Source organism: Pangasianodon hypophthalmus, chromosome 20 (genome assembly GCF_027358585.1).
Source record: "Pangasianodon hypophthalmus isolate fPanHyp1 chromosome 20, fPanHyp1.pri, whole genome shotgun sequence".
Taxonomy (NCBI): Eukaryota; Metazoa; Chordata; class Actinopteri; order Siluriformes; family Pangasiidae; genus Pangasianodon; species Pangasianodon hypophthalmus.
In genome coordinates, this window is record NC_069729.1 from 5,047,840 (window position 1) to 5,072,648 (window position 24,809).

A 24,809-nucleotide genomic window follows, 5' to 3' on the forward strand; every position below is an offset into this window, starting at 1 on the left:
CAGACAAAAGCCAAGGACTGATTATCATTCCAGAGGAAAAAAAAAAACAGTGAATTATTTAAACAAATCAGTGCTGGAAATCATGCTAATATATTCAAGGTTTACATTAGCACCTTGAGCAATAAGATTAATAGACAAAAAAGCAGCATTTTGTTTCAGGCAGGAGGACAGGTGCAGGTACAAATGATGATTTGGGGCAGTTTGTATTCTTCACACATTTCTCGAAGGGCTTTTGTATTTTGGCTGTGAAAGCCTTGAGCACATATAAACCAATTAGAGGATGCAGTTATAAACAATCTTAAGGCTAACTGTAGCTTCCAACTGGCTGATTTAGGGAAACTCTTAAAAAATAGGCACATTTATCCTAATTTTCAATAATTTCAAAATCATTTTAGTTATAAAAGCAACTCCTAAACCTGCACAAAATTAGAGATAGTCCAGAGAACTCCTAGATCATTAAGCCATAATCACGAACAATCCTAAGTGGCTGCTACAGGTGTTTAATGGCGCATTGGAGTTCATCTCTTTGAAATATTTAATGACAACGAGGTTTAATAATGTATCATCCTGATTGTGTGGGTATTGCGGCTGTCACTTTACCTCCTAGAAGAATTAATCAAGGTTTTGACATCTCCGCTACTCATATGAGCAAAGTGTATATATACGGAATATATCCTGCAAGTCCTGTTACACATCAAAGCCTTATTCAAACCACACACCATCTGATCGTTTTCTTTTAGATGTTCACAAATTCATAGTTACTCTTGAGTTTATTCAACTACAATAGAGGGCTGGTTAAATCCATACTCTAGTTAAAATGTAGATTAAATTAAACTCTTGTCATGGCATGTATATTTTGACAATTAGCCAAACTTTATTTTTTAGCTTACCAAATTTGTGTTTTTCTGGTTTGTGTTTTACTAACTTTTGCAAATGTTGGCAATTCTTGCTGCTGAGACAGATTTCCTAGTTGTCTTGCCAGTTGTCCTAGTTGTAGCTAGCTAGCTAATATAGCTTTGAGGCAGCATGACAGGAAGTATCTGCAGTGGTCCTCAAAATGCCAGTGGTTATGCAGTAGTATTTAAAATTGTGGCAGTTATGCAGTGGTCCTCAAAATGGCAGTGGGTATACAGTGGTCTTCAAAATGTTAGCAGTTATACAGTAGTTTTCAAAATGGCAGCAGTTATACAGTGGTCCTCAAAATGGCAGCGGTTACACAGTGGTCTTCAAAATGGCAGCGGTTATACAGTGCTCTTCAAAATAGCAGCGGTTATACAGTGGTCCTCTAATGGCAGCGGTTACACAGTGGTCTTCAAAATGGCAGCGGTTATACAGTGCTCTTCAAAATAGCAGCGGTTATACAGTAGTTTTCAAAATGGTAGAGGCTATGCAGTGGTCTTCAAAATGGCAGCAGTTATATGCCGTCTTCAAAATGGCAGCGGTTATACAGCGGTCTTCAAAATGGCAGCAATACAGTGGTCTTCAAAATGGCGGCGGTTATACAGCGGTCTTCAAAATGGCAGAAGTTATACAGTGGTCTTCAAAATGGCAGAGGTTATACAGCGGTCTTCAAAATGGCAGAAGTTATACAGTAGTTTTCAAAATGGCAGCAGTTATAACGTGGTCTTCAAAATGGCAGCAGTTATACAGTAGTTTTCAAAATGGCAGTAGTTATACGTGGTCTTCAAAATGGCAGCAGTTATACAGTAGTTTTCAAAAAGGCAGTAGTTATACGTGGTCTTCAAAATGGCAGCAGTTATACAGTAGTTTTCAAAATGGCAGTAGTTATACGTGGTCTTCAAAATGGCAGCGGTTATACAGCGGTCTTCAAAATGGCAGTAGTTATACGTGGTCTTCAAAATGGTAGCAGTTATACAGTAGTTTTCAAAATGGCAGCAGTTATACGTGGTCTTCAAAATAGCAGCGGTTATGCCATGGTCTTCAAAATGGCAGTAGTTATACGTGGTCTTCAAAATGGTAGCAGTTATACAGTAGTTTTCAAAATGGCAGTAGTTATACGTGGTCTTCAAAATGGCAGCGGTTATACAGCGGTCTTCAAAATGGCAGCAGTTATACAGCAGTCTTCAAAATGGCAGCAGTTATACAGCGGTCTTCAAAATGGCAGCAGTTATATGTGGTCTTCAAAATGGCAGCAGTTTTACAGTTTTACATATCATATGAAACAGAAGAATTATAAGTGAGTATGACAAAGTGAGTTTTTTTTTATGCTCCCACTACCACATCAACCAATCACTGCTGATATACATTCAGGTAACATTCCTAGAAACTGAGTTGGCCCCGCCCTTCCTGTTAGCTTATGAATTCATCACTACAAGTTTTGTGAGTAGATTTTATGGATAAACTCTTTCAGTGCTGCTTAGGGGATAAGAGCCTTTGTAAATACAGCCCCTGATTTGTTTTTCTCCAGTTCAGCAGCTCTTCTTGTTCCTCCAGAGAACTTCTCCCTTGCAGGGCCTCTCTGTAAACATCTGTATACACACCACCCAATCTGAAGGTCAAACTGGACTCAGACCTGTTGCTGAGCAACAGTGACACCACTATAGAGTACACAGTGTTCTCATGCATGTGTGTATGTGTGTATGAGAAAGACAAGCATCCTACCTGCTCTTTGAGCTGAAGAACATTGTACTGCAGATTGTCACTAATACTTTGGGCAAAAATAGGTCATAAAAGGATACGGCCGGGCACCACAGGTTTCCGATTAACCAGAGCGAAAGACAGGTCTGTTTGCAGAAACACAGCTGATGCCTTTATAATGTGCTGCCCAAAGCGTAATGTAGCCATGGCTGTGAAGAAATGACAGAGAGAGAGAATGAGAGACAAAGAAACAAAGATAGCACAACAAGTGGCAACAGCTTTACCCTCTGATTCTTTTGCAGTTATTACTGAACTATCAGAAAGTGAAAATCATCAGTGAACAGGAGGGAAATGAGAAAGCAAGAGAGAGAACAAGAGAGAGAGATGAAGAAAGAAATGGAGTCAGAAATACTGAAACTGAAGAGAGAGAGAGTGAGTGAGTGAGTGAGTGAGTGAGTGAGTCAGACATATTTAAGCAATGTTGGAGTAAAAAGAAGCAGACAGAAAGAGACAAGAGCAAAAGAGGTAAAGAGACAGAGTGATACATTGAAAATCAGGAGAGAGAGGGGAAGTATAAGAGAGAGAGAGAAAGAGAGAGATTGAAAAACAGAGAGAGAGGTTAAGAGTAGTGAAACAGAAAGGAGAGAAGGTGTAAAGAGTGGAAGAGAAGAGCTTAAAAATAGAGAAGACAATGAAGAGACTCATGATGATGAGTGAGTGAGAGAGAGAAAGAGAGAGAGAGGGGGGGGGGACCACTGAACCTGAAGAGAGTCAGATCTTTTTAAGCAAAGTTGGAGTAAAAAAAGAAAGATGATAATAATAATAATAATAATAATACAATATCATTACTAGGAGATACAGAGTCACTATTACACCATTATGCTCGTTATGTTTTTATTAAGAAAATCTCATTAACACTTCACATCACATGCTGATCAGGCCGGAAGCACAAGGGAGGAGAGAGCAGAGTTCACTTGCTCAGTCAAGCTGCTGAGAGACTCGTGCTTACCATAGATGCGTTCAGACAAACAAACAGAACCAGGCTATTTTTAAAGCATCTCGCCAAGTCCCGTCAATGAAAAAAAAAAAGACAGGATGGCAGACAAAGAAAGATCCATAAAGTGTCAAAGGGATTCGCAGTCACCGGGAGGCCTATTCTGCTCCTCGCTCTAACAAACATATCGACGGTCTCTTTTTACGGCATGCGGGAAGCTCGCAGATCAGATCAATAGGCTAAAAATGTACTGCCGCTGTCGCATCTGGATCTGGTGCCCTGAGGCTGATCTGCGGAGATAAAGCACCTGGTTCAATTTGGTATGAATATCCAAGTGATTAAAAAAAATTGAGACAAGAAGGCAACAAGAAATTGCGATTTTTCTACAAAAATGGGAGAGACTAACAAAACTGTAATCAGTGCTGTGCTGGATTCACAGCGACAAAACAAAAATAGACCAGAGTGAAATAATTTGGCATGTGACCATGACTGTTTCCTCTCGATTTAATTATATGTAATGAGTGGCAGAGGTTGGTCGCGTTTATTTATTTATTTTCTTTCCTACATGTGCATGAATTATTGTAATGGGGTTAAATTAGGCCTGTGTGATTATGCGTACCCACTGTCTGGTCTTGGGGGAGCAGTGGAAGAGCAAGGCTGTGGCCTGGAGATAATGAGAGAGTGTTTTATTCTCCATGCTCGCTCTGTCTCTCACAGAAAGCATGCACACGAGCCCACCCAACAACACAAATACCCGCATGCAAACACACACATTACGGGAACGAGCACAAACCCTGACTGTGTGTTGGATGCCGTCCTGGAAGACGATCCAAATAAGCAAAGGATGAGGAGAAAAAAGAAGAAGGAAAGAAAGAACAGAAAGCGTCTGTGCACCAGCTGTCTCGGCCATTTGCATTCTAAACAGAATCCAGCCATTCGGCAATTAAGAGTCAGAATGCTGCAATTAGTTTAGCGCTCACATCGCAATGATCCAATTAATAAGCGTTTACATGTTTCTTAACGGCCAGCATTATCAATTCACCGGCATGTCAGGTTTGATCACGTCTTTGTGGGCAGGCATAAGCCTCTAGAGGGTTGTGTGTGTGTGTATATGTGCAGTTTCAAGTGTGTGTGTTTGTGTGCATGTGAAAAATACACCTCTCTTGGGTAATCAGTTATCATCTTTGTAATCTAATGTGTTTTTCCACAGAGCCGGGACGCCGTACCTGCCGCGAGCGGTTAAATCTGCGGCTCACGTAGGTATTACGACCAGGGTCACAAAGAGATCACGTGTTTAACGCTTATCTGTAACCTTGAGCCCGGAGAGTACCGTTACACCGCTGTAATCGGACAAATCCAGGACGCCTCAAGCAGTTTGTGATATACCATTTACCGTCAGATACAGTAATCCTCGAACTAAAGAAAAACATGCTTTTACGTTACACAAAAAAACAAAGCTGTTGTCTGAAATGCAATCAGAAATAGGTATGAATGTGAACAAAGTGAGGGCGACATTGTTGGATTTCACTTGTTTTTATAAGAATAACATCGTTAGCGCAGGTACAAACACTATCCCAGTCCCTAACCCCTAATTAACCTTGGTATTTTTCATAAGAATTGGCAATGTTGGTAAATGTGTGTATTGTTATTCGTGCTAGATCACACTAAGAGTTTATTTATTTTATTACACAGGAATTACAGACATCATTTTATTATGGTTTCCCCCCTATCCTAGTCATGCTCTAACAATTTTGGCATTTGCACAGTTCTCACTGTACTTACAAACCCTATCCTGACATTTAGATAATGTGCTGAATCTGATCTGATACATTAGACAAAGCACAAACATGAGATGAGGGTAAGATAACCACAACACTGAGATTTGTCTTTTAAACCACTTGTTTTGCACGTAAACAAATAATATTTTACTATATTATTTTAATGCATTTTTAAAAAACAGGGCTGTTAAATTCTGCAGTCGGAAGGAGTTGATTAATTTTCTATAACAGCAAATCTAACAGTAGTTTCGGTTTTCATTCAAACTGCATATGCACATTCTACTACATTACCACTTCTTTAGTGACAGCTATAAAAAGCATTGGCTTCGATTCTACAGAATTACACTCTACGTAATTCTGTATAATCAAAGCCAATGCTTTTTGATTTAAAAAAAAAAAAAAGAAAGGAAAAAAGAAACCCTCCTCATTCAAAAGGTCCATCTGATCAGTGGCATTTTAAAGACAAGCCCCTGAATAAGTATTGGCCCAAACTGCAGCAGAGGCACAGACGAACACGTTTAGAAAATCACTTTTGTTTCCCCTGTGGGCCACATGCTCAGAAAGCTGTGGATGGGGTCGGGCACCCATGCCTAGGAGCAGCGAATGTAAACATATGGTTCAGAGGAAAGAAACACAAATCAATGGAACTCTCCATATAGTGTGAAGAGAATATTTTATAAAGGGGCTATGCATTCGCAAGCCAAACTGCATAGGAATAATGGAGGCTTCTTTTGTTTCCAGGGACTACAACTGTCAAGCCAAACCGTTCATTATTTGGCAACCAATGCACCCTCATGCACTGGTAACGATGTACACAAAGACATAGTTAGCAATTTTACCAATTTGACAGGTGCAACAGAATGACTCATTCAACATACAGGTGCAAAGCATAGTTGTTTTTCGCTGAATCAAAACCAGTACAGGTGCAACGTCTCCAACACGCTCCCCAATGAATTTCCCAGTTATAATATTCGTTTCAGTGAAACACCGGGGTACTGATTTCCAAAAGTGCTCTACAATTATCATAAGATGTTCATGGTGATACAAAATCTGCCCGCCAACAGAAGTAGGAGTCCAAGTGCAGAGAAAAACAGAGTGAAAAAAGGAGGAAAGGTAAAAAAAAAAAAAAAACACAAGAACATAGAATCCATTCCAACATTCTAACTGCCCATTATTTTCTATATAGTGCGCTACTTTTGAATGTTTTTGTAGCCCTGTCCGAAAGCATAGTGGCCACAATTAATAAAAACAGGTCCAAACGTAGTACCCTAGAGGGTAGAAATGACCAATAACACTCTTCTCTGTTTGTTTAGGGCATCACTCTGGACATTTTTTGAGGAATAATGTGTATTACTATTAAGGATCTGTGACTACATGGCACTTTAAACCTTTAAAGATGGTAGCAAGTTGGTTTACAAATGTAAGAAATATTACACTATATGTTATGCAGCTAGAGCTAACAAAGACAAGTTGTGTATTTGAGAATAGTTACCTACCCTAGATGAGTAGAAATGACTAATAACACTGTTTGTTCGGGGAATCATTCTGGACATTGAGGGATAATGTGCATAACTAATAAGGTGCTGTGATTATATGGCACTTTCAGCATTGAAATATGGTTGCAAGTTGGTTTACAAATATAAGAAATATTACAGTATAGATAGAGCTAACAAAGAAAAGCAGCATATTTGAGAGAAATCAAGTACCCTAGATGGGTAGAAATGACCAATAACACACTTTACAGTTTGTTTGGGGCATTATTCTGAACATGGTTTGAGGGATTATATGTATAACCAGTAAGGTACTATGACTATATGGGACTTTCAACATTGAAATGTGGCAACAAGTCGGTGTACAAAAGTAAGAAATATTACACTATAACACATAGCTAGAGCTAACAAACAATGTTAACAGAATGTGCAGTAGTCTGTTCAACAGGTTCTTAAAAACAGTCCTGCAATGTGAAAAATCTTATCCTAATTCGATGTTAGCTTTTCAATACTCTGGAATGTTTCCCAGATAGACAAATATAGAAACCTTGCTGTTATCATTCCTAAAATTAAAAAATATTTCAATATTGTAGATTTTTTGCAACTTTCATAGCTTGGGGATGTTCAAAAAACATTCTATTCATTCATTCATTCATTTTCACTCAGTCAGCACTTTCAGCACTTTATCCTGGTCAGCGTTTCAGTGGATCCGGAGCCTATAACGGGAATATCAGACGCAAGGTGAAACGCACCCTGAACGGGGCACCATCATTCCCACCTTGCGGCAAGACACCCACAATATTCCACCTACCAAGGTTGGAAGAAATTGGAGAACCTGGAAAAAAAACCCACCCAGACACAGACAGTCCACAAAATCCACCCAACTCTGCACAGACAGTACTTTAAGCTCAGGATCGAAGCAGGGACCCTGGAACTACTAACCTAAAATTGGTGGATAGTTCTGTTGATATACACCATGTGGCCAAAGGTATATGGACATCTGACCTTCACACCCATTACAGTTTGGCCTTCCCCAAACTTTTGCCACAAATGTGGCATCATATAATTGTCTAGAATGTCTTTGTATGCTATTGTATTAGAATTAAGATTTCCCTTCACTGGAACTAATGGGTCACGCACAAACATGTTCCAGCATGACAATGCCCCAGTGCACAAAGCGAGCTCCATGAAGACATGGTTTGCCAAGGTTGGAGTGGAAGAACTTGAGTGGCCTGCACAGATCCCTGACCTCAACCTGACTGAACACCTTTAGGAAGAACGAACTGGAATGCTGATTGTGTGTCGTCTCACCTGACATCAGTGCCCAACCTCAGGTTAATAGCTAGTTTGGGGCATGATTGTAGTTTTGGCAGACATTACACTGATCCCTCAAACTACACTCTCAGAAATAAAGGTATTAAACTGTACTTTTCCTTGTGGCTGGAGTGGACCATGCACACTTACAGTATGTTACCACTCCATCGACAAGGAAAAGTACAGCTTGGGACCTTTATTTCTGAGAATGTGTCACTATCGGTGCTGTTTTTGACTCAACTTTCTCAGAGTTAATGCTCAAACTCTTTCCAATCTAGTATGTGTCCTTACAGAGTGTGTTACAAGCCACATGATGACGTGCTTCCTCGTTTCTGACAAATTCGCCATAAGAGCTGGACTAGCAGTTCTGAAAGGTCAGTTCTGAAGCAACGATCTAGTTGTGCTGATTTATGATGCATATTTAACATTTGTTAAAAGATTCTCTTCATTTCTGCGGTCCCAATCATGAAATGCATAACATCAACAAAACATATGTGACATTTATCCTTTTTGCTGACTGGTATAAAGTTGAAAGATGAGCGTTTGCTGCAGTTATCTGAGAAAGAGGATCATATTGAATTTCTTTGAACAGGCTTGCTGATCTAGCATCACTTTTTTTTTTCTTTGCTATAGTTATGAATGGGATTACATGGGGTGAGATGAGAATAATCATGGATTTGCACCCATAATCAGACTGATAAACACAGAGTGGAATATGAGCATGTCGGAAAGAGTCAGTGTTGGCAAAGCTGAGCTGCTGTTTGTTCTACTCTCATTTTTTGCAAGTATACCCAAGTGTCAATTAGCAAATTTCAGTTAAACAATCTACTACAAAACATATGCTTTTCTAAAGACAATGGAAAGACAGTAAACCAAGTTACACAAGAATATCCTTCTCGATATAGTCAATATGTTCAGAACTCATATTGAATATTCAACATTTTTCCAGTCTATAGCTATAGAATATAAACAGTAGAATTACATGACTATTAAATCCAACTGAGCAGTTTTGATTTCTGAATCAGTCTGATAGAGGGATGTGTGTATGAGTGTGTAATGGAGTGTGGTAATTCATTTATGCATATAAAATAATGCTGTGATCAAGTAAAGCTTATAACTCGGAATTTCCAACCTCCTCAATTCCTAATTGGGAAGTCGGGAAGGTCTCCACAATCCCAAGTTCAGTATATCACCTCAGTGTTAACATGGCAGCTCACACCATCAACAGTAAATAAGATAGCTCTTGTGTTCTTGTGTTTTTGGGTTTGTTTATGTGGTTCTGAATTTGTGGTTGTGTTTCTGAATTTGTTGTTATGTTTTCAGTTTTGCTGTTGCATTTTTGGTTCTGCTGTTTTGTTTTTGGTTTTGCTGTTGTGTTTCTGTATTTGCCATTTTGTTCTTAATTTTGAGTTTTGTTTTCTGATTTGCTTTTGTGTTTTCCAGGTTGCTATTGTGTTTTTGCTTTTGCTGTTGTGTTTCTTAATTTGCGGCCATCTTTTTGTTGCTGCTGCGGTCTTGTTGTTATTGTTGTTGTTCTTGTTGTGTGTGTTTTCTGATTGGCTGTTGTGTTTTTGTGGTGTGTTTTGAACTGCCAGGCCATCATATACTGGTACAATACATGACCAAAGGTTTGTGAACACTTGACCAGTCACATCCATATGTGGTTGTTGAGCATCCTATTCCAGAAATGGTCCCTTCTTTGGTCTTATTATGTCCTCCACTCTTCTGGGAAGGCTTTCCACGAGATTTTGGAGCATGGCTGTGGGGACATGTTGGAGCCCCTTAGTGTCAATGAAGGGAAATACAGTGTATATTTTCACCTCTCTATAGAGACCGACAGCAAGTCATGTAGCATATTCGACCAACAGCGAGTCACTTCACCATATTAAGGTCTTAACCAGTGGAACTGAGCAATGACCCAGTGACTTGAGATGATATTATTTACTGTTCCATATTTCAAGGTTGGTAAACAGAAGCAACACATCCTGATTCCATTTCAATCCAAGCATAATCTCTTAAACTAGTGTTACGTCTACCTGAGATCAGATCAAATAAGTTCACAGTGTGCGTGGAGAATACCAAGTTCTCACTGCCGGGTTAGATTATTGATAAGTACAGTTTATTCAAGTAGCATCACCTCAGAGGACAAGTGGGAGCTGCGTGCGTCAAGATGCTATCAGAAACAAACCAAGCGGCTTCTCATTAAAATTTGTTTGTCGGAAAGGCATACGAGTAAATGGGATCCCAGAAGTACTGCTACATCAATAACGCACCACTAAGAGATTTCGTTCATCATTTTTTAAGCCACTAGACGCTCTCTAACGGCTTGGCTGACATTAATACATTTAGACGTGTTTGTGTGTGTGTGTGACTGTTATTCTGATAATGAGTGATTAAATACTCATAGACTGAGGAGACTATAAGAGACTCTTCACCAGAGAGGCATTTCAAGTCATCAGCGTCTAACCAAATGGGAAAATATTTATTTTACACTCCAGGAGAAAAAAATGGTAGAAACGACAGAAGCTGCTCCCAAGAAAACTTTTATATATTATACATCTATTCATTTATAGCCTTATAAAATACCTGTAAACACATGATTTGCATGCAGAAACAAAGGAAACATTTTAAAAAGCCAGCTTTGGAAAGTTGGTAGAATCTTTTTTTTTTTTAAGAAATCATTTTTGCAGCATATATCACTGTTTATCATGTAGAACAGCCACACATGGCTTTCATTGAGGAATCTTATTTAGATTCAATTTTCTGATCACCAGCCGCTAAACAGTAAAAGCGTCAGGACAGTGTGCCGTTGTCACAACCTCATCTCATCTGCAGCCAAAAAGAATCACCAGAGCAAGAGAATATCATTGAAGCCGTTTGCTGATATTGCTTCTTAAAAGCATGCACCTTTCTGTGCTCTCAAATAACTAGTGCGAGAAGGAATTGTGGAAAGAAAACCGCGTCAGAAAGATCTCAAAAGATGTGCGCAAGTCATTTTAATTTCAAACAGCATCTGCCGGTGGGCGGTAGGAATTAAATAATGAACAATAACGACGTTTTTGCCTCTGGTTGTAATTTGGAGCGACGGACAGAAATAATCAAAATTTCACCAACCCAGGAAAATAAGTCTGCGTAGATCTGCAGGTCCTTGAACTCAAGTGTAGGTGATAACAGCTTGTTTTCTGAAAAAGTTTTTTTTTTTGCTTTTTTTATAAGAAAGCGAAAGAGAGAGGAAATGTTAAGATGTTAAGGCCCATTTATACTTGCAAGAAAAGTTTGTATAGATTTTTTATTGAATAATAATAAAAAGTAATCATGGAAGACATACAAATGTGTTCTAACTGGTCAGAAGGTGTTAATTAATTTTCCATAACAGCGGCTCTGACAGTAGTTCTGGCTGCAAGGCAAATCACAGGTATATATTAATGTACATTGATACATTATCATTTCTATAGTAACATCTCATTCACACGGTATGACAGATGCTCCACAAGAATCTAAGTCTAATAATAAACAGATTAAAAGACATCGTTTGTTGTTACCACGAACACCAAGGATGGAACACTTAAACACGGCAAAAGGGTTAAGCCATCTGTATATTAACTCCTGTTTTGGATTATCGTCTCGTTCCACTGCGCAACCTGAGGAGAAAATAGCTTCAGGTGATTTTACCGAATTTTTTTTTTTTTTTTTTGATTCACCGTTCCCTGTATGATAGAGTGCTGTCCAGATCCTGAGGCAGCAAAGCAACCACAAGTATGGCACTCTTTCCTCCAAGCTTTCCAGTTGATGTGTGGTATATTTTTCCTCCAAACATAGTGTTACATATTGAGTTCTACTTTTGTTTTCTTTGTTCACAGAACATTGTGCCAGAAGCAGCGTAGAAGAACATCTAGGTGGTCTTTCACAAACTTGAGATATTCTGGGTTTTTTTTGTTTTGTTTTTTTGAGAGCAGTAGATTCATCTGTATAGACTTACAGTTGTAATCTTTTATCAGACACATGAATGTTTTCTTGATATTTCTCCAGGTGGGATTTGGAAATTATGGAAATTACACAGTTTGAGGTCTTTACCAATTATTCTGTAGCCTTTTTTTCAGATTTATGCACATCTACAATTCTAGGGTTCTCTGATATTCTTACTGCTCCTAAGAAGATTAAAGTTCCACAGCAACCAATGTTTGTACATTTCCTACCAGTATTATCTCACTGATTAGAGCATCTGCCTCCAATTAGTTTTTAGAAAAGTTATTAACCTCGAGGTTCACATATTTTTTTCTTTCAATTTGGACTGTGATTGTTTTGTTTGATGTGCTCGGTACTGACAAGAAGTAATACAATTGTGTGTCTATTATTGTGACTTTTGTTCGAAAAAATTAATACAAAAAAACCAGGTAATGTATGGGTTCATAAACTTTCTTACAAATGTAGATGAGTTTCCCTGTAAATCACTTTCTTAAAGTATACTTTGTTCTTATCCTCTATCTCGGCAACTGCATGTCGGCATTTTTTTAAATGACTGCAGTTATCTGTACTGTAAGTTTAAAAGGCTGGTGATACAATACAAACCTCAGAGAAACCTGTCATATAATCAGCAAGCTGCCATATTAGGGCAGTTAAAATGGATTTATAAAGATTACAGAGTGCCCTGAATATTGCACACAATAATGCAGTTACTAAGAAACCAGATCCGTGTTTGAATCTTGACCAACCCACACATGTTTTGAATTTGTATTTACTTTGAGAAAACTTAATTAAGAACATGCAGGCTGTTGTCAGGCAAAAGTCCATGTCCAGAACTAAGGACATGAAGTCAAATGAAAGTGTTTAATTCTGGTCTCTCTCTACATCTCTAAAAATATACAATCCATTCCACGTCTTTCTGCCTACAGTACGTCTATCTTTCTCTAGAGACATACATCAGGCCCTGACTCATCAGTGATTGAAGGATGTACACTGTACAGTGCCAGATCTGAATTACATCCCATAAATACATTTTTTCAAATTTATTCCATGATACTTCAGTGTAGAAGGTCACATATTCAACATTTCAAGCTAATTACTGTTATCATTTATGTCGTTCCCTCACCAGTCTCTCTTTTTCTATCAGTAAAACAAAAACACGGCTTGTCATGTTTCCGCGAAACCAGAACACGCAAACTCTTCTTTCTGTGACTTCACTTTCCTGTGTCTTAAAGAAACACTGGAGACTCCTTCCATAAATGCTAAACACAAGTCTCCACACAGAAAACTTCACCATATCATCAAATTTATAGTAATCTATAGTAAAATATACTTTTTTTTTTTTACTATAGAAAAGATAGTCTATTAGAATGAGTACATTCATATAAACATGTGATTTGCCTTGCAGCTGGCACGTCTGTCAAAGTTTCTGACCAATCAGGTTTGAGAATTCAACAGCTCTGTGGTATAAACAAGTATATGTTACATTTTATCTCCAACCTCCACTTCACCAGCTCACAAGCTCACCAGTTACCTCGACATGGTTATGATGGGTTTGATCTTTTATACATACGTTCACTTCATGGAGGGGGAATAAAACATACATACAAATACAACTACACAAGAAAAGCCAAAACAAAAATTATTTATAGCAATCTCATCTGCTCAACTTAAAAAAAGCAGAACATGGAATATTTTCGATTCCACCTGTTACTTCTCCAAGTCAAAAATATACCGAGTGCATTAGATCCTGACTGACTGACTGCTACTGCTACTGCTGGGAATTTAGCCTCTCAAAATTCCTTTTTTTTTCCTCTCCTTTTTCACACATACATCCAAACACAGGTTTACTGTTTAATGACCTCTAGAAGACCGGACTGAGTCAGATCACGATCTCACCTTCGCATCCTTCACACTGCATGTTTCAGAGCCTATTCCCTCCAGGGATGAGAAACATGATCGTCAAGACAAAAACAACAAGATACAGGGACAGTTTCTTCCTCCAGGGGCAGTGACCCACTCGACTTGTTGTGATGCCGTATGTTTCATTCAAATGCTGTATGGCCACAAAACACAATGGGCTTTTTATTGTTTATTTTTGTAGGCCAAATCAAACTAAAAATTACAGACATAAGCGATTTACAAAAGTTGTAGTAACATTGATTTTTGTGTACTCATTTTTGACAAAATTTTCATTAAATTTGTATATGTAATTTCCCCTTGGTTATCAATATATTACATCTGTCAATCTATCTTAATAAATAATCCATTTAAACTTGATAGTATAATCTGTGTAAAAAAAAAAAAATTAGTAACTCATCACCATTTATACAATTTCAAGCCAATGTTTTCATTAGGGAGTTTTTCAATTCTCCTTAAATATAAATTTACCAAACTCAGGAGCTTTCATAGAAATGTTTTTATGAATGGTCTGGATTTTAATGAAGTCCACATTTCTTGTGTAAATCCTGCAAACAGTTTGAGAATAAATTTGTTTGTGTCCAGCTTAATTGTTTTAGTATCTGACAGCCTGGTTCTGTGTCATGTGTTCCTAGATAGATAGATAGATAGATAGATAGACAGTTAGATAATCCTGCATCCTGCTTTATTGTACAATCACTAGCTACTATTACTGCAAAATCACGTTCAAAGTTCAAATTGATTCACTACTCTCTCATAATCCCAAGGAAATAACTGATCTAGCCCTCTTAGGATGATTGACAGGTGACCTTATCTTGATATAAAACCAGGCAGGAGATAAAACTGGCATTTTAAAAAATAAATAAGCCCATGAGTATATAACAGTATGCTACTATGAAACATTCTGTTCTACTGAATATTACTATATTTCACTTTGTCTACTGTGGTCTTTTATTTGTTCATCGTTTAATGCAGTCATATCATTTGACAAATTTGGATTCGTTTTTCATGATAAAATAAATAAATAAAATAAATACTAGTCTCATAGGCCAAGTCAAATTCCTCCTACATCTAATTTACAAGGTCATTAAAACTAATTTTGATTCTATACTTGATCCTGAGAGTAAACACATACTTAACCTCTATATAATCATTACTACATTTGAAGCAGGATGTATTTAACATTAGCAGGAGTCTATCAGAGATCCAATTTGGTTGGGTACATAAATTATTACTATGGCAGGTTATCTCATCAGGGAAATGAGATTAGGCGAACGATATAGGCCAACTAAACGAGCTCAGAGAGAGTTGAGCCAACATTCGAGTGCTTGCTACATAGCCTCCGTGGCTCCCTAAACATCCCCTGACGGCCCATTGATTACTTTGTCACTTTGACCTTTGAAGTGATTGAACGCTTGTGGGATATTACATACATTTCTATGGGAGCTGAGCCAGCGACCCGGAACAGCACCGCAGAGACACAGCCAATGAAAAATACACTTCTTAGGTGGGCGCCGAGGGCTATGCGCTATTAACTAACGAATTCGTGACAACAGCCTTGTGCTGGCCGCTTTGTCACATGAATGTTAGGTGAGTGCGAGTGTGTGTGTGTGGATAGTGACACTTGAGGTGTAGCATGTGTTACCAAGACAAGGCCCAAACTGATTTGGTGAAAACTGCATGTGGGATTGATTTTCATTTTCCCACTGCAATTTCATATATCGTAATCAGTCCTGAATATAGATAGATTAATAGCAAAATAGTGGCTAGCATCGGACTAGCTTCCGGGATTAGTCAGGATATTCTGATCAAATATTCTGCATTTAAGCCTAAAATTGAATCATTTGTATGACTTCAAGTTTGAGGCATAGTTTGAACCCCGTCTGAAATTTTCCAGTTCCAAATTCTTATTCTTAGTTGGGTAACATAACACACTTACCACCCAACTTAATATACAAACATACATACATACATACATATATATTACATGTATATATGTTACTACACAAAATGTTATTTATTATAAAATAATGTGTTTTGTGCAGTAATACAATTTAGTATATCTCCTGATCACTTTAGTTCCAACTCAAATCTCAAAAGGACCCACTTGAGGACTTTTGTACATCACATTAAGGCTGCATTATTGCTAAACTCAGCACCAAAGTATCCACAGCATAGCTTACATACAATAGCTCACTGAAACACTCTGTAGAAGGTCAAGATAGATTCTCATCTTTCCTGGGCTCTCATCTCTAGCTTTGCTCTTACTTGCTTTTCATCGCCCCGATTATAACCACATATTAATCACTAATGACTCTCTTCCCCCCAAAAAACGCTCTATTATATCAGTATTTAAGTCCTTGGGAGCACCACGTGGGTTTTTTTGGTCTGCCTTTCACCTCAGCTGAAGTGAAAGGGAATGATTAACAGCCCTCGACTTTGGAATTTGCCATGTCCTTCATGCACATCCTCTAAAAGCGTCATTTGTATTTTAGAGTGAAAGGGCCAGGCATTAGAATTGCAAAATATTGGAGCAAGGTACTATGTTTTAGAGTGTCCTTATCAAATACGCATGAATTACGCCTCAAAATGTAATGCATCTGTGTTAAAGCACTACCCATTTCTCTCCCCTAATTCCTAATTTAGGTAATTGAAAAATTGCCCCAAAGACAAATTTTCATTTTAAACAGTAATAATTCATCAATATTAGCTCCCTGTTGACAATTCACCATGATACTCTCTCTTCTCCTTTCACCTGAGCATTAATAATAATGTTCAATATGTGCACCAGAGGAAGGAGTGTGATTACTTAACCTACAAAGAAACACACATCATAATCATAAATCTAGTGTACAGCAGGAGATCTAGGCCAAATCAACTACAATATGTAGATGAGTGGTTGTGTTTACTCTTGAGCACTGGCCCTTGTGTTCCTAAAGCACACAATAATAGCAGGAACAGGTAAAAGGTGGATAAGCATTAGAAATTAAATGGCACAATAAGAGATTTGATTAAAACTTTATCATAAAGCTTTGTGTGTGAGAGAGAGTACATTTATATTGAAGAGATTAGGCGGGCCTGCCCATGTGGAGACCAAGACATGATATCACAGACACCTGAGGGCATGCTGTTATAGGAAAATGATGCAGTTGTGTGATGTGATGTGATGTACAAATGAAGAATTAGGGAATGATTCTTTCACATTTAGAAAGTAATGCAAAAATATCATTCACTTCTATTAATACTTTATTAACACTATTTGATCATTTTGTTACTTGGGACATTTTTGACCTAAGGGTGTACAAACTTTTGTACTCAACTCTCCAAAGTGCAGCTAATGACCAGTAGAAGATCTTCACATTATTTCATAATGCTAACTCATCACAAAATACCAATACACTCCTAATATTACACAGACATGATAAAAAAAATAAATAAGTGTTTTTAAATTTAGGTCCCTTGGCGAATGCACTGGACTCATTAAAACAACCCGGTTTAATGGAGAGAAACTGAGCGAATAACACTTTCCTGATGAGTAGCAGCACTTGGCTAATGGAGCGCATTGTACTCGAGGTAAGTCATATCTGAGACAGTTTGGTCAAGGAGAGAAAGGGCTGGAAGGAAGAGCTGCTAATTGAGCCAGCTCTTCCAGTGCAGAGGCGTAAGGCCTGAGAATAAACTGTATTCCATTTTCTCAATATAGCTTTTACAGCAATCCAGCCTAGAAGATTTTGGCAGTTTTTTTGCTCGATAATAACCGAAAAGTGCAAAAGTGAATGGATTAGAGGCTCAAGAGTCTGCTATTTTTAAGTGTGTAGCAGTAGTAAGCTGAGGATAGATCAACACTAAGCCCTGGATATATTTCAAATGAACTTTTCTGTCTTCTGTTTTCAGAGCATCTCCGTGGGAACGTCAAAGTCAGCAAGCAGATCATCGATGTGAAGACGTGTGCCGTGAAGAGAGCTGGTTATCCCTAAACAAGGCACATGGAATTACAGCAATAGGCTGAAAATAGTCCACGGGGGCATTTTTTTTTTTCTTTTTTTTTTTTTTGGACAGTTTTGTCTGTCAAGTTCACAGGCAGCCTCTCACCAGTGCACTGGGTCAAATAATTCTCCCACTAGCTCTTACAGGCAGCAAAAGCAAGACAGAAATGCATGCCCAAACTGTCAGCCATAAAGGCCTGGTGATAGGAAAGGAAACCTAATAAGACAACACCGCACTTCAAAAACAACCCCCTGGTCGGATTAATAGCGTAAGACTTTTACGTGTTCAAGATTTTACATGAAAGATTTTACAGTATAATCCTCGTTCTTCCTGGAACCACTTGTTTGGCTGCTTTAAATGGACTGTAGGGAGCAGGGGAGGATAAATGCTGTCCTTGTCACCATTAAGGAACTTATTACAACACACACAAGTGCAACTCTTTCAGCAAAATGAGTAGAGGTGTAAGTCATGGCAAAAAGGTACTGTCTGCATTGATTAATGCACTCTGGTTGCAAAAGGAATTATAATGATTTTCAAAAACATTTCAGAAATATTAAATGGCACTAAATGAAATCCGTTGATAGGTTTAACAGCCTAGATTTAATAAATGTTCTGTAAACAGCACTACATTTTTTTAGTTCTGAGTGGAACACTAAATTATCTATAGAAAACAACACACAAATTTAAAATACAAATACAAATTTATCAAACATATTCAACAAACAAGCAAGTCATTGAATAAATAAATAAGCAAACAAATAAATAATCACAGACATAAATGAACAAACAAATAAATAAACACACTGTGAAAAATGCACAATACAATATAGATTAAGTCTGTAATTTCTCAAAAACAAAATTACATTTGTCTCAGTTTAAAATAAAACATTCTGGGATATAGGCAAAAAAATGAGTACACACTGGCAAACTAAAAAAAAAAACATAAAATAATGAATTACCAGATATTTTACCAACCAGCCAAACAAACAAACAAATAAATAAATGTTTTGGGAAAAAAAGAAAGCAACTAAAGGGGATATTAAAATATATTTCAGTTTTGCAATTTCTGCAAAGAAAAAGGATTTGCATCAGTTTAAAATCATTTATTTGTGAATATATGAATATATATTTTAATAAATTAATTTAATAAATTTAATAAATTTTGTACAGAAGCAATTTTGGCAGAAGCCTGTTGTTTGGAAACTTAGAACAGCTTTATGAACTGGTTGATAGGCAGTTAGAGATGGCTGCTTGTCCTAATTGGACAATTTTTTCTGTGTAGCCAGAACCTAGGCCACAGAGATATTTTATTAAGCAGATATTACTGATATTTGCTGCATACTGAGAATGATGAAGAAATATTATGAAAAAAGGTGTTCAACATTTGCTGAACCGTTCTTAGGAGTGCACTAACTTCTGTACTTCATGATCTCATGCTCTCATGCTGGTTTCTGACCTCTACTCCATGGATAATTGTTTGAAGGAACTAATGGTGTAAGAAAGAACAATATAAGAGTAACATATAGGCACCAACCGGAGAAAAGGAGAAGATAAATAAAAGCTTTCTTTCTTTATTTAAAAGGTTAAAGCCGAGACCCTGAATTATGATTTCATGAAGCGCATGTCTGTTCGATCCTGCTGCCTGTGGCTCAGGATGAGCCTCACTGCAGCCAATTAGAGCTCTGGAATACCAATGACCGAGTGGAGCAAAATCACACGTTACACACAGTGAACCCGAGGTGAAATTGACTAAGCAATTATGAAGGAAGCAGGAAGCAGGGTTTGGCCTGGGGAGACACCTAGTTGTACCTCGGGTCGCAAAGCGCACGCTAATGAGCACCAGTGCTAGGCCGTGTGCACCGAGAGAGAGAGACAGAGAGACAGAGAGCATGATCTTTAGCACAGGTTAGCAATGTCTGCAGGTCAGGTACAAAGTGGCACTTTCAAAACTGCTTCCAGAGCCACCATCTCTCTAGACTTCATCGCCAAAGTTGTCACAGTGACGTCGTGGATGTTAGTATCGCTGTACTTTGTGATCATTAGAGCCTGGCAGAGGCTTCCAGTGTCAGGGGTCACAAAAGTTATGATTAGTTAACTCTATCCTAGAGCCACTATCCACAGCCATCATTTATTAAAGTTTACCATTAACAAAGAGCAAATCATTAGCAATTATGCTAGAATTAGCATAATTATATCAGTGACTAGGAGCATTATTCACTACAGTTAACTAGACTGATATGTATGTGCCTTTTTTTGTCTTGTTTTTTTTTTTTTTTTTTTTTAACATTAATTAAAATCACTAAAACACTTACTTCCTACTTCCTGCTTGACTTCTGGTATCAATTCATCATTTTCAGTTCTCTGAAATCGAAAGTAGTGGACAAAAAAAGCAGCCATCTTATTCAATTTAAGATACTGCCAATCTGCAAGACAGACATTTCTACAGGAGCTCATTTAAGCTTGTCCTTCATTATCATATTAGAAGCCATGTTTTAACAGAAGCGTTGGAATGGAAGTGCCTTCTCTCGCCCTGGAAGTAAACTCTTCGATTTCGTCTCCACTTGTGATTAATAAACGAAAAAGTGAATGGAAGTGGCAGCTACTTAGCCAAGACTGGCTAATACAGTTACTCTAAAGTTAAACAACTTTGCTAATAGTTTGTTTGAATCATGCTCGGTTCAGGAACTAATAGTTAGGTGGCTAGGACTTAAAGTTAAAAACTAGGTTTAAATATATTATTGAGAAGAAGATTGGGTTAATGTTAACAAATAGATTTCTTAATGCTAATTTATGAGTTAGCTTAGAGTCAAACAAAAGCTCCAGAGTCTAAGGGGAAATACTACTGACAAAAGGGGGGAAAAAGACAACTTCCTTCCCCCCAAGTTTTTACTGTGTATATATACTGTATGTATGTATGTATGTATGGGCTTAAGAGCATTGTGTAAGCTTTAACCATTATAACCTTTTTTTCACATAGCCATTTGCTATTCACAGGCGCAGGTTATCAAAGTCATTAAAATGACAGTGAGTCATTCTGAGGAGCTCCAGATGCGGCAGGCTAGGAAGCGACTGACACATGGCTGCCATAACAACAATTAACTCCCACGCCGTAATTTCCTCATACAAACACAAGACAGATCTGGAAGTATGCAGCTATTTTTTTTTTTTTTTTTTTGCATTTTAAAAAATATGCCGCATCTCACAGCCTCGCCTGAAAACACAACACCTATTCTCAAAAGTACAGATGAATCCTATTAACTATGCAGTACAGAGTTGCAAGTGATTAACAACGTAGAGCTGATTGCTCTAATAATTGTTGCTTTTTTATTGCGACAAATCCCTTTAGTGTGACACAGAAAAAGGCTGGAAGTTAGTCATTTAAAAACAAACAAACAAAAAACATTATGAGAAATTATTCCTTGTGGTCCAACATGCAAACTGCTTAGCTAGGATCAGGGCTACATATGTTAAGTTATGATACGAACTTATACTATTTTCAGCACTGTTGATTCCTCTAATATGGTCAGAAGGTGTTAATTAATCTTCTATTAATCAACAGCAGCTCGGAAAGTAATTTCAGACGCAAGACAGTATATATGGTTTATATTAATGCGCTCATTCTAATGATCATTTCTAGAGGATAGTAGGTGCCGAAATTAAAATGGTGTATTTGTTGACGTTGTGAAGTTTTCTGTAAGGACACGTTTATTTAGCATTTTTGGAAGGAGTCTCCAGTGTCAGAGCATTGTAACAGTCAGAGGTAAAGCTTTAATGTTTCCAATATGGGAAAGTCTTCAGGACGTAGCCTTTTGTGGTTTCTCGGTAAGACTTTCTTTTTTTTTTTGTCTTCAGTTCGAAAGAGAGAAAAACAAGATGCTGATAAGGGAACTGCTATGTTTTTAGCTGCTATAACATAAGCACTAACAGCGCTAATTAACTTGTTTCATGGACATTCCACGGCATTAAGCACAACTATACCAGAAAAAATATATGACATGTCATTTTTTAAATAAGAGGAGTAAAAGGAATGTCGCTGTAATGGTTTTAACTAGTATGGTAATAAAGGAATAGGTCAATATAAGACACAAGTACACTCATTTAGTTAGGTGTGAAAAATCCCTCCACTGGAAGAGTGTCATTTTTGAAAGACAAGAGAAATCTAGCTCAGTCACATGGGTCTATGTTTCCATGGTGAAGATAAAAGCAAATAGGCTTAATAAAATGGCTTTAGCAACACGGAGCAGAATGTCTCAAAGTATCCAGCTAACTGTCCAACATAACAGCTGCCTGCAGATATATAATTAATTTCCATTTATATACCACACAAACAAAATATTTTGTGATGAGAAAACACAACCATGTTTTAATAAAGAGTGGGCCTCCCTGGGGGAAGGGAAGCGAGCGTCAGTTTAATAAGCACACGCTGCACAGAATAAATTGACTAACCCTGCCATCCATGTTGACACTGTATTATGTATGGAAGCCGTTCACAGAGTTGTTGTTTAGTGCTTTTATTTTTTTCATTGCATGAGTGGGATGATGATTGGTTTGCTGAAAAAAAAAAAAAAAAGCATAATAGCACTTCTATCAGAGTTCACCTTAACAATCTTATTTGGATTCAGCAGAGAAATTAGCCTACCAGGAGAATTGCATGGCATCAGTGCATCTCTAAATTGATTTAGTGCGTAAAATGAGAACACTACATCCTACAATAATCGCTACTGCTAGAAGTGTGTGTAATGGTTCTTAACCTGGGACTGCAGGGTCATATGGAGATAATGGTGTAGCCAAAGGAAAAAAAAAAAACAGTACAGCATAATTGTGCAATTAATTAATTAAAAAAAAAACAATCAGCACTATTGTTTGGTCATCACTTTAGGATGTGTTATGAAAAATGCTTTCACTGTATCAGCACTTCATGGGTGGTTTAATGTGTGGGAGTGTGTGAGGTAGGAGTATTATTTTTCTCCATTAAAAGCTGTAACACTTTATAAAAGTTAACTGGTGAGTGTAAATGAATTAATTTTAATTTAATAAAACTGCAGCTTTTTGTTATTTGGCAAAACATAGTGCAGAATGTGGAGTTTTTGAATGTGAGTGTGAGACTGGGTGAGACTTCCAAAAACGCATGCTTATGTTCATTTTAAATGAATGATTTAAAAACATGTTGTTATTTAACAATGAAATGGTTGATAAGTGTAGACATCTATTTAACATTTATGGAAGGAATCTTCAGGACAGAGCAGACTTCACTTTCCGGTTTCTCAACTTCAACAGAAAAGAAAAACAGAGGCTGGTGAGGAACTGTTTATAGCTGCTATAATGTAAGTGATAACTTGTTTTGGACCTTCCACAACAATAAATGTAACTATAAGTAGATAAAAAGTGATTGTTTAATAAAAAAAATGCAATCATTGGCAAATCGCTGTGGTACAGGAGGAAAAAAACACTAAGATGTTCTGTTACGGGAAAATATTCAACTTCAGGGCTGTAAGAGTAACTCCACTTCACGTCAACCCTGTTTTATTTCATACTTAATACTTGCACTGCCACTTCAGTGGTTTATTTATACTTAATGGCATCTTCTTTCTATGCACATACTATGATGTCCCATATCCATGATACTGGGTTCATTCCACAGAATTTTTCACACCGTTCCAATCTCATAATGCAGAATTCCCAACAAAAAAAAGTATGCTAACTGAAAAAGACAGAGAAGGTCAAAAGTCAAATAACTGCTCACATGAAAAGCGTGGGTGTTTACCAAATCAGCAGAAGTCTGACCGACAGCTGCATCGAAACCACAGATGCTGCCATTACCATTTCAATCAAGCGGGTTCAAAAACATTTGCAAATAGAGAGAAGCAGCGTGACACCTTTTATATTCAGCGAGCAGAAGGCCGCTGTCGGAGCCACCACGCTCTGATGAGTGTGCAGCCGGCGAAGACGTACGCTTCAAGGAAGTCATGGACTGATGTGTGGATCTGTGGCTGAGCGAGACTGTGGTCACTCCAGCATGAGAGAAATACTGAACCTGTGTGTGAAGAGCAGGAAGAACATCCATAGTGTCTCTCCCATGAAGAAGGGTTGTCATGGAAAAGGTAGTAATAAGACAATAATTCCAGTAATGCACACTGTATGAGGGTTTTGTGTTCAGGAACTGTCAGCTGATCGAGACTGCTTAAGAGACAAGTCAGAAGGGAGTTTATTCACAGTCAGATAGCTGTTAGTTACACATTATATACACCACAGTGCTGCTCGATTCTGATTGCTCAGAAGCTGTTGATTAATTTTCAAGAACAGCAGTTCTGAGAATAGTTCGGGTTGCAAGGGTCTATATGAATGCATTTCTATGGTAACAGCTTACACAGAGACCTGTATGTAATTGATGTGGTGAAATTTTCTGTAAGCAAATGTTTATTTCGGATTTACGGAACAAGTCTCCAGTGTCAGTGCTTTGAAACGATCAGAAGTAAAGCTGTAACTTTAACCCTGGTATAAAAACTGATAATATTAAAGTGTCTTAAACTATGCTACAGGATTTTTAAAAACCAGGATAGCTGGTAATTTAGCTCTTAAAATATTTAAACCCTAAAGAAAATGCAGGTTGAAGAATAAATTGAGAAATCAGAAGAAAATTTAATTTACTATTTATTTCATTACTATTTCAGCAGTTTTCTTACCTAGGCAATGTAATACTTGTACTTCCACCACAGTGTTATACAGCTTTTAATGTCATTTAATAAAGAGTTATAATCAGATACC

General features: G+C 37.6%; 1 protein-coding gene and 1 long non-coding RNA gene across 4 annotated transcripts in view; both read right to left on the reverse strand.

The window, feature by feature from the left end:
- LOC128317082 (uncharacterized) overlaps positions 1-2,658 on the reverse strand; it is a 44,057-nt gene extending 41,399 nt beyond the window's left edge. Inside the window, exon 1 of the long non-coding RNA XR_008300565.1 lies at positions 2,623-2,658. This is a non-coding gene — a long non-coding RNA (uncharacterized LOC128317082). The remainder of the gene's footprint in view (positions 1-2,622) is intronic.
- Positions 1-24,809, reverse strand: part of fhit (fragile histidine triad diadenosine triphosphatase) — a 246,872-nt gene that overhangs the window by 160,748 nt on the left and 61,315 nt on the right. For 2 of the 3 annotated variants that reach the window (XM_053226916.1, XM_034314082.2), the window contains exon 3: positions 2,700-2,807. In XM_053226916.1, the coding sequence (XP_053082891.1) occupies positions 2,700-2,805 (106 nt within the window). In that variant the 5' untranslated portion in view covers positions 2,806-2,807. Of the gene's footprint in view, positions 1-2,699; positions 2,808-4,385; positions 4,410-24,809 lie in introns of all 3 variants that reach the window. The other variant, XM_053226915.1, reaches the window with a different exon arrangement.